Source organism: Punctularia strigosozonata (assembly GCF_000264995.1).
Source record: "Punctularia strigosozonata HHB-11173 SS5 unplaced genomic scaffold PUNSTscaffold_1, whole genome shotgun sequence".
Classification (NCBI taxonomy): Eukaryota; Fungi; Basidiomycota; class Agaricomycetes; order Corticiales; family Punctulariaceae; genus Punctularia; species Punctularia strigosozonata.
The window spans coordinates 2,681,107-2,697,132 of NW_006767433.1; the positions used below are offsets into that span (position 1 = coordinate 2,681,107).

A 16,026-nucleotide genomic window follows, 5' to 3' on the forward strand; every position below is an offset into this window, starting at 1 on the left:
AATCGCTAGGTTCATCTCGGGATTCGGGGAGCGTCCCTTCTCGAACGCACCAATTGCGGCCTGGCTGTCGGACCAGAGCCGCATCCAGCAGTCCGTCAAGCCTCCCTCCTCCAACGCGTACACGGCGAGTTCGATGGCCAAGCATTCCAGCCAGGTGTTGTGTCTGATACGATCTGGGCTCCAGGAATCTGTGAGTCGCCACGCATCCCATTTGTCGCCCAATACTATCCCTATCCCCCAATCCGTTGAGGCATCTACGTAGAGACCGACCTCTTGGAGGTCGCGCCGTTGCACCAACGGGCGCGACACGTTCGGCTTCGCAAGCTCGAGGTCCCACCAATGTAGCGCATTCTTGATAGCCCCGGGAAGCCGGAGCTTGCGCCATTTGTTGTTCTTGAAGAGGGACGAAAAGTTCGAGAGGGCCGGTAGGCGCGTGCGCCCTGCTGGGTAGACGAAAGTGATGTGACATAGGGATCCGTGGATAGCTTGAATGTCATGCAGAGTACAGCCGGCGTTGTCGAAAGATGCGAGGAAGACGCGGACCCTCGAGCGGAATTTCTTGCGTTTCGTGTCCGTGAGTGATACAGTGCGGTTGGTGTAGTCCCACCAGAAACCTATGTGCTCGAACTCGGAGGCGAACTTCGTGAGTTTGGCCATCTTCCATGGGATCTTCAGTGGCGCGACACTGCGGGAGACCGTATCTTCGTCGTAGTAGTAGCTGTGAGTGTCGATGCGAGCTAGGTTGGAAACTATGGGGGACCGGCTGACGGAAAAGTCGTCCTCGTACTTGGACACTGGCCCGATGTCGAGTGCTTCCCAGATGTCGGCGATTGCATTTGCGATCATGCCCGCGTTGCTGCTGGAGGCTGCGCATCCGAATGGGCATGCATGGTCGATGAAAAAGGTGTTGTCTGGTCCTCGGACCACGAACCACGGTTTGTGCGCAGGTGCAATTGGACAGGTGCGGTGAAAGGCCTCGATGTCTAAAGTCATCGATTGTGACCCAGCTGGCGCCCTCGCAATCTACCATTGCTGCGTCAGCCGTCGCCTATCATCTCACAACTCGTCTGTGCCCAATCGTCTCGAGTCGACACGTCCAACTGGCGGCCAAACACGGTGCATGCTCCTATGGCAGCGACGGGCATGCTCCTATGGCAGCGACGGGCATGCTCCTATGGCAGCGACGGGCATGCTCCTATGGCAGCGACGGGCAGGCTCCTATGGCCGCAACACGATGCGGGCTCCTATGGCCACGACATGCGGTGTGAAAGCCTGGCGACTGGCTCCTATGGCGCAGTGCCCCTCGCACCCAATATGGGCCGGAACGCGACGTATGTCGCAACAAAATGTGCATGACTTACAATGTCTGCGAGGTCTCGAGCGGTGCTGAAGTGTGTCGGGAAATCTTCTTTACTGATGTGGTCGTTGACGGACGGGATGCCAAGGTTTGCGTCGCCTTTTGAGAGATGGCGACAGACTCGATACTTGATCTTGTCGTCGCTGGTGTAGGATGTTGCAATGAGTAGAGGTGAGGACATGAATGGTCCGCGCAGGATGCGCTCGCAGTCTACTTGTGTGAATGGTCCTGAGAAACGGCCAGCGGCGCATTCTTCGTGTATGTAGTGCCGGATAACGTCGGGATGGTCATCGCAAGATCTGTGATTGTTGAGAATCACTGTCGAGGTCAGCAGAGGGAAGTCTCCCATCGGGAAACCCTGCTTCAAGAAACGGATCAAGTACGGATAAGCCTCTGCCAACCGATGGTTGGCCAGGAAGGAGTCGAAAGCATCAGAGTCGTAGGGTGTGACAATCTTCTCGAAGATAGCGTCGTCAAGAGGGTGGGAGCTCTGCAGGCGTGAGCGGGGTATCATCTTCGAGGACAAATCTGGCTGCGGCTTAGCGCGAAGTCCCCGCCTTATCAGGGGGAGCTTGGCAATCAAAGGAGAGCGCGTGGTGGGCGGGAGATCCGCAGAATGAGCAGACGTGCTTCCAACTCTTGGGGTGAGTGCATGGGCGGGTGGCGGCACCACGGAGGTTCCAGACGCGGCAGACAGATTCACCGTCTTTGGTGCGGGAAGACTTGTCGATAAAGCATGCGCGGCCGTTGGGAAGTGTTGCTGCGGTGCAGCTCGCGCCGTTGTGACCAAGGGCCCCGCATCTGACGCATATATTGTCGGAGCTGGCCCGGTGCGCCTTCCGCGATGTCGGGAATCCTTCTTTGGGCCGAAACGAACCATGGCCTGCCTGGTTACCTGAAATGGGACGGAGGAGACGCGCCTCCAACTGCGCTATTTCCCTGCTCCTCTCGGCTTTAGCCTCCCGCTCGCGAGCCTCTTCCCGTGCCTGACGCTCCTCCTCCCAGATGTCGTTTTTGATACGCGATATCATTGCACTCAGGCCGACTGGGTCATGGCCGATCCGGGTGGAACCGTAAGCCCGGCGGGTCTCCTTATCCGTTCGGAGGATGGCTTTGAAGCATGTCTCGGTTTCGGGCTGGCGGCTGAGGTAGAAAAAATGCTTGTTCCAGCGATCGAAAAGGCGGTTGTTGCCTGGTGCGAATGTCTTGAATGAGCGGAGGAGGTTCCCTGCCGCTTGCTCCCAGGACCGTACATCGAGGTCATCCTCCTGGCCTATGACTGCTCTGACCTCTGCATGGTCAAAGTCCAGAACACGCATGGATCTGTCCGAAGGATTTTCGGGGTTGGTCTTCCTCATGGGTAGGTCGGAGCCTCGATCCAGGAAGTATTGCAAAGCTTTGTTGGTCCATAAGTGTATAGGGATGTACATACTATAGCCCAAGAGTTCGAGCACCGACGGATGGAAGTCTATTTCGACCGGGAGCCTGGCGGCCGGGTCGATCTCGCCGCCCGTGGGGTCCAATGCACATCTCTTCTTCGCCCGCCGGGCGTCGTCTTCGGCCTTCCTCTTGCGTGTCTCCTCGTCTATCTTAGCTGCAACATCCCGCTCCTGCTTGGCCACGATCTCGGCCTGTTCTGCGATTAACTCGGCCGGCGTGATCTCGATCTCGGTCTCATCGCCGGAGGCATCTGCCGCCCCTGGTTGGCCATGTGCGAAGGCAACACGGCGTTCCGCTCTCTCCCTGTTACTCTTCCGGATCCTCGCATTGCGAGTCCGTTTTTCGTCCAAAGGGAGTGCATTGAGTATCGGCCGGATGGCGTCGCAGAAGTAGGTCCGGTGGTTGTGGACCATGATTATTCGCGGAGAAGACGGTAGATTACTGAAGTTCGGCGAGTATATGCACAAATAAAATGATTATACGAGCCCTTTTTAAACGCGACGAGCGAAGCAGGAGGCGAGGAAAGGTGGAGGCTGTGTAGCCTCGCAAGCCCACCTTCCTCGCCTGCTGGACTGAGCTTGTCCTCTGATAGGCCAACGCTCGTACCTCGCGCATGGCCTATCGCCCAAGGAGGCGCAAGTCAAGTGGCTGTGTGCAACACTCCCTCTTCGCGATGCCAGCCGAGCTTCGGACATTGGTCGCTTTACTGGGGCTTATCTGGTATACGGCCCTACTGGGCCTCAGCGTTATAGGATGTCACACTGCGTAAGTTGTAACTGGGCTCCGGGCTCGCTTTGTCTGATGTTGGCTTGCACAGTCGTCGGCGGTATCGACTTCGACCTCGTTCTCCCTTGGCTTCTGCGGGTCCAACCACTGTTCCAGGCGTTTCCATACTGCGGCCACTCAAGGGACTCGATACCAACCTGTATGAAAACCTGGAATCTACATTCAATCAGGAGTATCCGAACTACGAGGTTCTCATGTCCGTTGCGGATGAGCAAGATCAGGCCCTGTCAGTAGTCAACGATTTAGTGGCAAAGTACCCCAGCGTGAAAGCCAGAATAATCATAGGTGTGCTGCGTGGGCAACTTGAGATCCTCCTGTCTGACACATTCCAAAAGGAGAACAGGTGGTTGGCGTTAATCCCAAAGTCAACAACCTAGTTCGTTCGTGCCGATTCGCAGAAAATGACATCTTATGGGTGCTGGACTCGAACGTATCCGTTGCACCGGGCACGCTTGCGCGTTCAGTGGACGCTCTCACTGCTTCATCTGCCCATCTTTCCACAAAACACCGCCGGCGAATAGCTCTCGTGCATCACGTCCCTTTTGCCTGGTCCAGCGAACCCACGTTCGGTTCTCAGGTGGAAGAAGCGTTCATGAACACCAATCACGCCAAGATGTATCTGGCGATCAATGCCGTGGCTCTGGACAGCTGCGTGGTTGGCAAGTCCAATTTATACCGACGTTCTGACCTGGAACGGGTGAATGGTTCGCTACGTCCAATTCCTGCGGGCAATGTTAAGCAAGAAGGGGAATGCGGGCTCCCAGCTTTTGGTCGCTTCCTTGCCGAGGACAACATGGTTGCCAGCGCATTTTGGCATGAATTAGGGGATCGACATGATCTTTCTTGCGACGTGGCCCGAAACGCCGTTGGCAAGATGTCGTTGGGGGAATATCTACGTCGGCGCGTCCGATGGATTCGGGTTCGCAAACGCATGGTCATGGCTGCCACGCTGCTGGAGCCATTCACTGAATCGCTCCTTTTGGGCTTCATCGCTGCCTCTAGCATTCGTCAAATGTTCGCCGTGCCCATTTGGTTTACCATGATCATCCACTATGCATGGTGGTTGACTGTGGATCTCGATGTCTATGCTTCTCTTGCAGGACACCCGGTACCTTCCTCAACGTTCTGGAGCTTCTTGTGTGCATGGTGTACGCGAGAAATCTTGGCGTTCCCGATATGGGTCTGGGCAATATCGGGGGATGAAGTGGATTGGAGAGGGAACACATACCGCGTGCTCAGGAATGGGGAGGTTGAACGTGTGCCACAGGGAGGGTCTGGCGGAATACGCGGATGGTGGGCTCTTGAGCAACGGAATGGGTATGATCCTGTATCACAGACAAGCCACTTGAATTGACTTGCATGTAACCGAGCACGTGCAACCGAGGCCCCGTAACTAGTAATAGTATTGACGCCGACGGCTGCGATCATAACGTTCAACTCTCTCGGTTTGTACTAGGACTGCAATACTACCTCATGAGCGACAACGATACTATTCGGCAAAGAATCATATCTTCCGTTTTCAGCAAGCGCAATGCCGGCGGAGTCTCCGAGGATTATGTTGCACACCTTAAGATCTGGGAGGAGACCGAAGATGGCTCCTCGAAACCTCGATTCATCTTGTTAGCTCGTATGTACACCGATCGTCATATTCCATTACAGCTACACAGATGGTCACAGAGACGGCTGAGGGCTCCGGAGTACTTCACAAATCGAAGTTGAATACAAATGGGTCATTTTCCGTTGGCAAAACATGGCGTCTGCCGGAGCTCAGGGGGATTGAGGTTGTAGAGGTACGCTTTCTGCAGATCCAACCTCCGTCTCAACGCCTGATCATTCATAGCCGACTTCTTTCAACATAAGCTTAGCTCGTACATACAAATGGCGGACAGATAATGCTCGAGACCAGCAGAATTTCTTACTGGTCATGGTGCAGCTCTTCCGCGACATCACCGGGGGTAATTCGCCCTTGCAAGTCATCGGTCTACCAGAAGCTCCTCGTGCGCACAATCATAGCTCATGCATCTCACCAGTATTCAATGCTTTGCAGCTCCTGGCCGAGTGGTTCCCAACGAATCGCGTGGACTTCCCTCCTCACCCAGCGGCTCTCTTGCTTTGCCTGCGGCGAATCGTATTCCCGCGTCTTCCAGACCTCGAACCCCATCTCGGGACTTGGATGCCCCGCGAAGTCGTGTTGCATCTCCGACACCGCGCTCTCAATCTCGTGCACCTGGGCCTTCGAGGCCGGCTTCACCTGCGAACGGCTTGCTCGTGTTGCCAAGTCGTCCTGAAGGGTCTACGGGAGCCTCAAGGACTCGCCCATCTTCACCAAATTCTTCTAGCGTTAGTTCAGCACGTCCTCGTGAACGTCGACGACCGTCAAACGCTACCCTTTCGTCACGAACGGAATCAGCGGCTAGCGACGGGCCACCCACGCAGTCAGCTTCAAAACAGCCACCACTAAACGCCGATTCCTCTAAAATGAATGGGACCATTTCCCGTTTTCCAGACGCAGGAAGTGCACCACTACTGGGAAGCCGTCCATCTCTAGACGCCCGAAGGCCCGATATGACTTCGGTCAAATCCACGTCATCCGATAGACTTTCCGCGACGCGCTCGACGAAAGCAGTTTCCCCTGCACCGTTAGGACGTTCCCGGAAGATGTCATCGCATGTTACTGGTGGCACAACGGATCCGCTTCCCCAGCCGAGGGAGAGAAACGCCCGGGTGTCATTCTTCGATCCTGTCAATCAAGCAACGCTTGACCGTCTGATCTCAGGAGCGGATGCGGAGTCCGCGGAAGATGCCGATGGTGCAAATCAGGAGACAGCTCAGGACACGTTGGCTAGTGTGGAGGAGATGCTGGAGGGCTACGAATGGGCTAGCGAGGACGTACTGAGCATGAAGAGAACCAGAGGAGCAGCTGAACAGATTGAGTCCCGGCTTCTGAACGAACTATTGGCTCTGGAGAAGGTCCGGACAATTGTACTCGTGACCCGCGGTCGACTCACATCCTGTTCAGGCTAGCATACACTCGTTCATAGAGTCCGATGACAGGGTTGGCGTCGTTCTGAAGTATCTCGACGATGCCATCAATGACCTCGATGGGATGGAAACCCTCCTTTCATCGTACAAAATTCACTTGAATGTGAGCGGACACCATTCCATGCGATCGTCATGCACCTAACGCTGTACCAAGGCCGTTAGTGATGATATCGCCTACATCCAGTCACAAAATCGAGGTCTACAAGTACAAACCCAAAACCAAAAGGCGTTGTTAGCCGAAATTGAGCAACTGATGGTGACCTCCTTGACTTTATATCCTTGCGATTATTGAAGTGCCCGACAGCAAACTGTACATGTGAATCAAGAAGCGTTGACAGTACTCACCAATGAATCCTTGGAGAAGCCTACTAGCATTGAGAGGTTGGAAGAAGCCGCCGGTGAATTGTACAAAGCATTGCAGGCGGGGCGGGATAGAGGTGCGGTGATTCCCTCGTTTTTCGCATTACGTGAGAGAATGATAGCGGAGAATCTAGACATGGCTGCAACGATGGAAAGATTGGACGAATATCGGACCTACAACTCGCAGTTCTGCAAGCGTCTATTGGATTACCTGTCAATCATGTTCAATGCGCAGGTAATATAACGTGACACATGTAACCTTGGTGCACTTACCGTATGATCAGGCCAAAATGCTCCTCGGGGACACCGAAGGCATATCCCAACCTAGCGGCCGCGGGCGTCCTGATATCTATCCGCATACAGAGCTGGAGAATTATCTTGGACGCTACTCAGGCTTACTGTTATATCTGAAGGAGATGGACGAGAGCGCATACTCCAGAATCTGCGGGGCAAGTCAACGCTTGATCGATCTCTGGATAATCGCTCATTGTGGGTTAGGCCTACTTCTCCGCTGCGAGTGATCTGCATAGTACGCAGATGAAGGCTCTACTTGCCGCCTATGGTGATATGATCAAGACAAGTGATGATATTGACGACCGTAAGCTCATATCCTTTTGTTGAGGCGATGAATAACACATTTTACAGCTATGGGCACGAATACAACGCCTACCACCGGTGGATTCCGAGCAGTTGCTGGCAGTCAGATACGAAGAGCCGGGACATTGATGAAATCCAATCGTGAGAATCGTGTGAAGGACAAGGACAGACCTGCCGACGCGGGTTTGCGAGCATCTGAGGTACGCTCATCGAATCGTTAGTCACGTTGAACGCTCATTGATTGACACGCATAAGGCCTTTGCCTACGTGCTCGAGCGTATAGCTCCTCAGATCTATCGTGAAGACGAATTCCTGTCGGACTTCCTGCAGATAAACGACGCGGCGTTGACTTTTGCGGATTACATGGCCATGGAAAACTATTTCCGAAGACAAGCGGCCATAACCAGCGGACTCGGTCCGGCGACTATGAAGCTTATTAGAGGGGCTCTGGACCTTATCTTTGGCTTTTTGCAAGGGGAGCTGCGAGTGTGGATCGATGCGGCGCTGGACAAAGATAACATGTAAGCAGCAATTTGCCCCGCCGTCCGGTTCTCACACGTCACGATGCAGGCAGATCGTTGGGATGGTTGCGACCATAGAGAAGTTTCTAGTGGACGCCGACGAGAGGGGGAACGCGTTCTGCATGAATGTACTCGAGAAACAGCATTCGCGCCTCAAAGCGCTCTACGAACGTCATATTGTGCGTTTGATTACATCTCATGCTCCTCGTGCTATGTCTCATAGCTTCGTATAGAATGAACAAATCAAGATCGTCGAAGATACGAAATTGACGTCAAAGAAGCGAAAGGGCGTAGCACCGTTCATTCGCCATTTCCCTGCCTATCTCTCGCGGACTGAAGCCCAGCTCATTGGGGCGGACACGTTGGAGATCCGCCAACGGGTTAATGGTGCATACGACCAAATCATCCAAGCTATGTTCGACTGTCTCCAGCAGATGGCCAAAATCTCTGACGAGGGTGAAGACAAAGGGCAGTTGAATTATCATGTCATCCTGATCGGTAAGTCGGGGTTCCGCGTGACTATACCCTCCGTATGTGACAGACTCTCCAGAGAATATGTATCAGTTCATGTCAGAGATGGAGCAAATCGAGATCGGTGCCGTAGCAGGATTCTCCGCGCGTGCTGAGGCAATCTATCGGGAGAATGTGCAAGCCTATGTCAAGATCGTGCTCCGCAGGCCGTTCGCTAAGATAATTGTACGCCGATCTCTATCTCCCTTTCTGAGTTTTATGAACTCCCGTTCCTGGTAGGAATACTTTGACGGCGTCGAGCGTCTTTTGAAGACCACCGCACCCTCAGAAGTTAGCAACAACGCGAGTTACAATAAATCGGCTCTGAAAAGAGTGGTCAAGGAATATACCGGCAAGGATATTCGGAAGCACGTTGACGTCCTGTACAAACGTGTGGAAAAGCACTTCACCATCGAAGACAAGGGTGTCGAGGGAGCACCCGCGAAACCAAGCGGTAGGTGCCCGTTTTTCAGGTTGTAGCATGGTTCACTGAACTTTCGGCCGTATGTGAAAGCGGCCACTCCTAAGCCAATGCAGGCATCTGACGTGCTTCCTGGAGTGTGGAAGGCTTGCGAAGATGAGCTGCTACGAATCACGGATTTATTTAACAAGCGCATCGCACAGTGCTATGAAGGGAGCGGGGTGTCGCTGGAATACTCTTCTAGCGATGTGGAAGCAGCTTTCAAGAAACATCAAACGACGACTTGAGCACGCTGCTCTGCATTGAACGGGTACCCGGTTTATCGTAAGCGATGATAACCGGGACCGGAATTCACCCCAAGACAAAAATGCTTTGACTAGATATCCATATTGTATCATATTCGACCGTGTATGTCCGCAAATCTTGCCGCATCATTGGATAATTTGGTGATTCAGTGCAGCTGAGGCTCCGGAAATGGAGGTGCTTGACTGTCAGGCGCGTTCCGATGATTGGTTGGTGAACCGACGGGCATCCCGGGAGTAACAAAAGAGGGCGAGGAAGGACTGACGTCGTACGGCCTCGCAGCGAATGAAGTGGTGGACGCGGAGGGGGAAGGGTTTGGCCCTGGGGCAGTAGGCTTGCCGCCCGTCGCTATCTGCTGTCCACGCTGCAGCGCTCCCAAAACAGAAGGCCCGTATGCGCGCCACAGTCCATTCGCCATTCCGAGGTAGTTGGACGCATCTGCTGGCGTTGTGCCCTGTCCTTGTTGTCCGCCTTGTTGCGGGATAACCTGGCTTGTGTCACCTGCTTGTTGCCGCGTCGACGCTTTCGTCAGCAACTTGAAGACAGTATCGACGGCGGCAGCGAGTCGACCATGCAGGAATGACAGTGATTGTGTTTTCAGGCGTTCGATACCAGCATCGATGTCAGCTTCGTTGGCAATGATGTAGGGTGCAACGAAGGCCGTGTAGATGTATATCGAACCCTGTAGGCGGTGTCAGACGTCTGTGCACCACTGCGAATGCACAATATCACCTGCGTCTGGGGAAGCGATAAGAAAAGGAGAAATAATGTCTTGATTTCCCAGTAGAACGGGAGCCTGAAGAGCGCCCAGAAGTTAACTCGCAGCAGCTCACGCGACACGCTCTGGGGACTCACCAACTAATCAGCCACTGGAGTGTATACTCAAAAGCCACGAATAGAGATATGACAACCCAGTATTGCGACCATTTCTCCAGTTCAGGGTCGGACACTGGTCGATGTGCAAGTGCTTTGAAGGTAGAGTATCCGGGCAATATGAACGCAAACCAGGCGCTGCGCACGGAGTCGTCTCAGCTTACATCTTCGAAATGCAGGCTATGGATTCTTACCTCACGATATGAGATATGGAATAAACAAGCATGCCGGGTGAAACTTCTCTAGGGACTCTACGGAGGCGAGGGGAATATCTTCGTGATACAGTGTTAGGTGACGACTGAGCGTCGAGATGGAAAGGCGCTTGGACCGCGGCTCCGCTTGTTCACCTTTACAACTTCTGCAGTACTTCACAACGCTCATACCAATTTCTCGAAGCAGCACATACATACACAACAATCCCATGGTTCAGCGTCGTATACGACGCCTTGCGATCACCCATCTAAGTCACCGGTGTAATCACTCCCAGCTGTTTCTCCCATTCCATTCATTTCCTTCTACTTTGTCCGCTCGCCACCTCCATTCTTCCTTCAACTCTTTGGGCAACTTGTCTTCGATCATGTCTGCTACATACTGACCAACATTCGGCAGGTTCTTGAAAGTATGACGAGATCCTCCGGTGGCAATGAACAGTGTGCAAGGTGATGCAGGGTGCGGGCTTATGATCCAGCTACCATCGAAAGCCTCCGAGTCCCAGCATGCCTGCGCAAGTATGATCGTGGCACATTCGAAGCAATCTCCCCGGAACAATGGACGTACCTTGAAGGTCTGGAACGGCTTATTGGCTAGCTCAGGCAGTGTTGCTCGCAGCAGTCGGCGAACACCTTGTTCACCTGTTCGTCGAATATCTTCTGGGACACCCTGCTGAGGATCAACGGGCACGCTGCGTTCGCTTCCGTCACCCGCGTGCCGCATATTGGGTCGCCCGGGAGAGAGATCACAGAGTTTGAGAATTCCGGTATCGGTGGGGGGGAAGAAATATCCCATCCCTTCGCAATCAACGACGCAAAGCGACTTGTAGCGTGCAGCTTCCTCGGGGTTGAGCTGTATATGAGCCGTCATCACGCCGACACCGAGTAATTGGCCGCCAAAGTTCAAAGCGGGTTCGTCAAGGAAAGACTCCGACCAAGCCCCTAGCGAGAGTACGATTTTGCTTGCCCTGTGAATGATACCGTCTTGTGTGGTGACCCCGTCCACAGTCCCGTCGCTACGCCGCGAAAGACCTTTGGCCGTGCCGGCGGGACCATGCACAAAATTGACCCCGAGCTCCACACACGCCTGCTGGACTAATCTGAGGGCCAACGACGAGTCACACCAGCCTGCGTTCCCGTTGTATACGCCCGTCCAGCCGGTCATGTCCCCGGAGAGGATCGGGACCTTGGCCTTGATCTCTTCCACCGTCCGGAGCCGGACGAGTCGGGACGGATCTCCGTATCTGATTGTGTTCTCCACGGACTTGTTGAAGGTTGATTTCTCCGGATCGCTGATGCTCGTGGCAGTCAGCCAGCCCGTTTCGTGAAAGGCGCCGCTGAATGGAGGAGTGCGCCACATGTTGATTGCCTCGTGGGCGATGCGCGTGTAGAGCTCGGTGTCATATTCGGTGCGAACTGATGGCGCGATGTGTGAGCGCGGGGTGAGATGGGGTGAGGGGCGATGTGACAAACCGATTTTGTTGATATCGAAACCGGCGGAGAGGGGACTGGGGACGGGGTGAGCGTCGAGGCAGGTGACGGTGTAGCCGCGCTGCGCGAGGTGGTAGGCGGAGGAGAGGCCTATTGTGCCGGCGCCCACGATGAGCACGTCCATGCTGGATGAGGGAGGGGCAGGGCAGCATCGGGCCGTCTCAAGGTTCAACGTTCAATGTCGAGGCTGTATCGAGCAGTAAGGTTTAGGGCCACGTGCCCTCGCAGCCCCGATTAGGAACAGGACCTGCTTAAGGCTCGAGCCTCAGCTGACCAGCATCCGGTGCGACTTTGACCGGCCCGTCTCACGCGCCCGCCCTTTCACGTCCTCCTCCTTGCCCGCCATGAACAACAGCGCCGGAGCCATGTCCAGCAAGCAAGAGGACAGCGACGGCGCCACCGACAAACTCTCCGACAAACGGGACATCAAGCCGATGGTCAAGACCCTCAATCGCGTCTCTCGTCCGTGCTCTCTTCTTTCTCCTGCGCCGCGTACTGATCCTGTCGTCTATACATTCATCAGGCGCATGCGTAAGCCTCGTCCCTTGCATCCCGTGTGCCTTGCACTTACGCCGCTTCGCGCATCGTACAGAATGCTTGCAGGAAACAGAAGATGCGCTGCGAAGGCGCTGAGAACCCTCCCTGCCGGCGCTGTCGACATGCCGGGCTCGAGTGCCTGTTCGAAAAGCCATCGCGCGAAGCATCGTTGACGGGCGAGGCCGGGCTGGAGTATGTGGATCTCTTTGCATGCCATCCTTTCGCGTGTCGTCCTTTGGCTCATGACCAGTGTCACCGCCAGGCGTATACGAAGCCTCGAGTCTCATGTTGCCGACATACGCGCCTCACAGCAATCTGTTCAGAGCACCCTTAACGAAATTCTCGCCCATCTTCGAGGCGGCGCAACCTACGAGCGCTCGCCAGCCTCCACGTACTCTCAGCCCTACAATGCCCAATCCCCTAGCGTGCAGTCTCACCCCACTCCTACCCAGGCTGCACCCTCTCTCATGGTCGATACCCAATCTATGCCTCCTCCTCAGTCTATCAGCAGCAATTACTCACTGCAGTCCATCGTGAGCCCTACCAACCGGGCTCCAATGCAAAACCAGGCTTACGGAAGCTCTTCCTTACCCACGGGTTCTTCTCAGGCTGCGAATGGACAGTCGAATTGGCATCAGCCTATGCCTTCAGATCAGCAAGGTGTGGTGTACGGCTCTTACAATAACCACGCGCAAAGCCTTGCGATGGCTGGCTCTGCAGCGCTCCGCGATTACGGCGCTGAGGACAGGAGAAAGCCAATTTCGAACGAGAACAGTGCTCATTCCTCCGATATGGAAGACGAGGATACTAGCGAGCTCCCCGCGTCTGGTCTCGTGGCGCCCTGGGAGGTTCTACGTGGACTAGCAAGCGTCGCCATTGAACGAGCTGCCTACGAAAACCTTGGCAGTGCTCCACCAAGTCGACCCAGGACGCCTTCTCCCGACCCCCATCAGCGTCCAGCGAAACGGCGGAGGACTGTGGTCAAACCACGGAACGCGCCATCCTTCCCTGACGGTATGCCGGTTGCCTTTCATGCGCCCGTCCCCATCTTACCTTCTGGTTTAGTCGTCACAAAAGGCATCATTTCGGAGGGAGAAGCCAGGGATTTGTTCAGAATGTACGCGTCGCATCGCTTACAAGACACCTCGCTTACCATCTAGCTTTGTTGATAGCTTCTACCACGGATGCTCGACGTTCCTTTCAGTGTTTGACCCTACGTACGATACCTACGATGATTTGCACGGTCGATCCCCATTCGCCGTTGACTGCATCTGCATGGTGGCCGCCGGGGTCAGGGACGGCGGAGGTTTGAGAGTCAATTTTGTTGTCGCCTTTTCTTTGCTTACCCAGACTCCACAGGCAAGCCAAGCGAAACCTACAAGAAGTGCCTGGAGGAGGTTCAGACGATCTCTCAAGCTACACTCTTTTCTCCTGTCACGCGTCAGGAAGCCGTTCAGGCAATGAGTATGCGACCTCCTTTCCTGCAATGACACATGCTCATAATCTGGTCAATCAGTCCTGGTGGCAGGTTGGTCAGAAAATGGCTGGCTGCCTGGCGGCCACGCCGTTCGTATGGCATTGGAGCTTTGTGAGCTATGCACGTGGCATGTAGCTGAAATCTTGACTGATATCCGAATCGCAGCCATGCACACGGCATGGCCTAGGCTACTGAAACGCATGCAAGCAAACAAGGCCGGTCGAACAGCCGAAGATCGCGAGCTGGTAGTAGCGGCCCGAACCTGGTTTTGCGCCTATGTTTTCGAACATCAGTGCGTATTGTTCTCGACTAGTTCATCAGCTCCGCTCATCCTTTGCATCAGAATATCTTACGGCACTGGACGACCTGCCATTTTGAAAGATGACGAGAGTATCTGGCAGTGTCGACTGCTACTGCAGCATCCACTGTCTGTTGAGGACGACATGCGGCTAGTGTCTTCTGTGGAGCTTATGGCTGTTCGCGAAAGGGTTCATAATAATCTGTCGCCCTTGGACAGACCCATCGACGATATGACCTTCCAAGTTCTTCGCGACGCTGATGCGGAGTTTCAGACTTGGTATGCGAACTGGGATCGATCATTTTCGGAAAAGTATGAGGATGCAGGTAATAGATATGCGATATGTCTAACGTGTTTTAATTGACCAACGATATTGTACCCAGCTTTCTATCGTCAAAGTCTTACGAACCAGCGGATGCACGCCGAGCTGTTTCACAACGCCAACGCTCTGCGCAACATCAATGGTCCCGAAGATGTCGTGCGTATGCCTCAGGCGCAGCGGGAACTCGCACTTCGTTCCATTCGCATCGCTCGCCAGTCCTTGGAAATTACCGTCGGTTCTCCGGCATACAGGGAAGGCATGAAATATGGTGTGTTTCCCGCCATGTGGCCAGGTCGCACGATTGACGTGGATCGATAGCTGTTCACTATACGCATGCAACGGCGACCTTTACCGCCACCCTCTTACTACGCCTTGCTCGCTTGTTGTGGGTGGTTCGGGCATTCATGGTATATTGCGTGTATTTACGGCTCTCTACAGCCCGGAGGAGTGCGACATGGAAGAAGCCAGGGTTCATGTCGAACGCCTGGCGAAGCTTTTGTCCGAAAGTGTGTTCTCGATCCGCCTCCCTTTATCATGTTGCTCACATCTGTCATAATACAGTTCCGGCAAAACGTTATGCCCTCACTCTGAAGTTAATGCTCAAGCGATCTAAGCAACGCGCGCAGTCGCACTCCAGATCTCCGTCGTCCGCCCGGGACTCACGCCGCTCGCTGCCCTCGGCCGTGGATGCCTCGGCGTCTATGATTCGGCAAGGCAATCAGTCTGACGCATTTTCGCCCACGTATACGCAATTCGCAAGCCCTGATATGCAGCACCAACATGCTCAAGGGCAGCCAGGCATGCCCACGCCTTATGCGAATGAAGCCGTCAACATAGATCAGATATGGCGCGGGTTCGAAATGGCCCCAAACGAACAAATACCTGTCTGGCTCTCGGACCAGAGTCTCGGCGGCAACTCGTTCACGCAACATGGCATGAACGCATTTTTGCTGCCACAGGATTACCTCCCTCCAACTCCTCAAATCTGGTGATCCTCCCACTCCGCTGGATTCGCTGGATTCACAAGTACCCCTCCGCCACTATTGACCGATCTTCCTCTCATCCTCCACCCAGTTGGCCATGTCACGACTCACTTGTATATTTCCCATTGCTCTCACTGCGTTTACGTTGACGAAAGACGTGTTGTACATTTATGGTCAAGAGGACATCTCTGGCCCCTGCTATTGCTTCCGTGGATCTTGCACAGTAATGTATCTCACTGCTACCGATACCCCGCCCTACAGATGTAAGTAGTCTAGTGTAGCAAACGTTGACGTCTGTGACTTCGGTTTGACACATGTTGGAGTTGGAACGTCGCGAGTACTACAGCTCGAGCCCGCGAACGGTACTGCATCTTCACTGGCCGTTCCCCCTCAATTGTTCTCGCACCGGATCATGGCAGCTCCCTTTCCCGAAGTGCAACGGGGTGAAGAGACGAGTGCTCCGGATCGCAGAGCGCTGCGCGGAAGTGCGGAAAACAGA

General features: G+C 54.4%; 5 protein-coding genes across 5 annotated transcripts; 3 read left to right on the top strand and 2 right to left on the bottom strand.

Moving 5' to 3' along the window:
- Nucleotides 1-3,363: 3,363 nt before the first annotated feature.
- PUNSTDRAFT_48912 (glycosyltransferase family 21 protein) lies at nt 3,364-4,994 on the top strand. Its single transcript, XM_007378910.1, has 3 exons — nt 3,364-3,562; nt 3,615-3,868; nt 3,919-4,994. Exons 1-3 carry the CDS (start codon nt 3,471-3,473, stop codon nt 4,935-4,937), a joined length of 1,365 nt encoding a protein of 454 aa, XP_007378972.1. The 5' UTR covers nt 3,364-3,470; the 3' UTR covers nt 4,938-4,994.
- A 62-nt stretch (nt 4,995-5,056) lies between these two features.
- Nucleotides 5,057-9,321, top strand: PUNSTDRAFT_110196 (uncharacterized protein; the record flags this gene model as incomplete). Its single annotated transcript, XM_007378911.1, has 17 exons — nt 5,057-5,210; nt 5,261-5,373; nt 5,424-5,580; nt 5,631-6,553; nt 6,603-6,728; nt 6,780-6,881; nt 6,930-7,062; nt 7,120-7,220; nt 7,270-7,434; nt 7,484-7,583; nt 7,631-7,782; nt 7,838-8,103; nt 8,153-8,282; nt 8,337-8,601; nt 8,654-8,799; nt 8,854-9,037; nt 9,128-9,321. 17 exons carry the CDS (start codon nt 5,057-5,059, stop codon nt 9,319-9,321), a joined length of 3,411 nt encoding a protein of 1,136 aa, XP_007378973.1.
- A 308-nt stretch (nt 9,322-9,629) lies between these two features.
- On the bottom strand, nt 9,630-10,356 carry PUNSTDRAFT_32940 (uncharacterized protein; the record flags this gene model as incomplete). The annotated part of the gene is made up of 3 exons (XM_007378912.1): nt 9,630-10,019; nt 10,070-10,133; nt 10,193-10,356. Coding segments are annotated over 3 exons (618 nt in total), but the record flags the coding sequence as incomplete, so codon positions are not given.
- Nucleotides 10,357-10,599: 243 nt separating this feature from the next.
- PUNSTDRAFT_95592 (FAD dependent oxidoreductase) lies at nt 10,600-12,037 on the bottom strand (the record flags this gene model as incomplete). The annotated part of the gene is made up of 2 exons (XM_007378913.1): nt 10,600-11,835; nt 11,893-12,037. 2 exons carry the CDS (start codon nt 12,032-12,034, stop codon nt 10,688-10,690), a joined length of 1,290 nt encoding a protein of 429 aa, XP_007378975.1. The 3' UTR covers nt 10,600-10,687.
- Nucleotides 12,038-12,253: 216 nt separating this feature from the next.
- PUNSTDRAFT_80092 (uncharacterized protein) lies at nt 12,254-15,780 on the top strand (the record flags this gene model as incomplete). The annotated part of the gene is made up of 14 exons (XM_007378914.1): nt 12,254-12,372; nt 12,434-12,441; nt 12,503-12,639; nt 12,710-13,461; nt 13,513-13,564; nt 13,620-13,753; nt 13,807-13,911; nt 13,964-14,035; nt 14,090-14,216; nt 14,268-14,548; nt 14,606-14,812; nt 14,863-14,929; nt 14,983-15,050; nt 15,106-15,780. Coding segments are annotated over 14 exons (2,560 nt in total), but the record flags the coding sequence as incomplete, so codon positions are not given.
- Between the last annotated feature and the right edge of the window lie 246 nt (nt 15,781-16,026).

Bases quoted from the DNA above. Each gene is read 5' to 3' on its own strand.
- PUNSTDRAFT_48912 (XM_007378910.1), top strand. From the start codon at position 3,471: ATGCCAGCCGAGCTTCGGACATTGGTCGCTTTACTGGGGCTTATCTGG. The intron at 3,563-3,614 runs GTAAGTTGTAAC...TGGCTTGCACAG, and splicing joins GTTATAGGATGTCACACTGC to TCGTCGGCGGTATCGACTTC. The intron at 3,869-3,918 runs GTGTGCTGCGTG...ACATTCCAAAAG, and splicing joins GAAAGCCAGAATAATCATAG to GAGAACAGGTGGTTGGCGTT.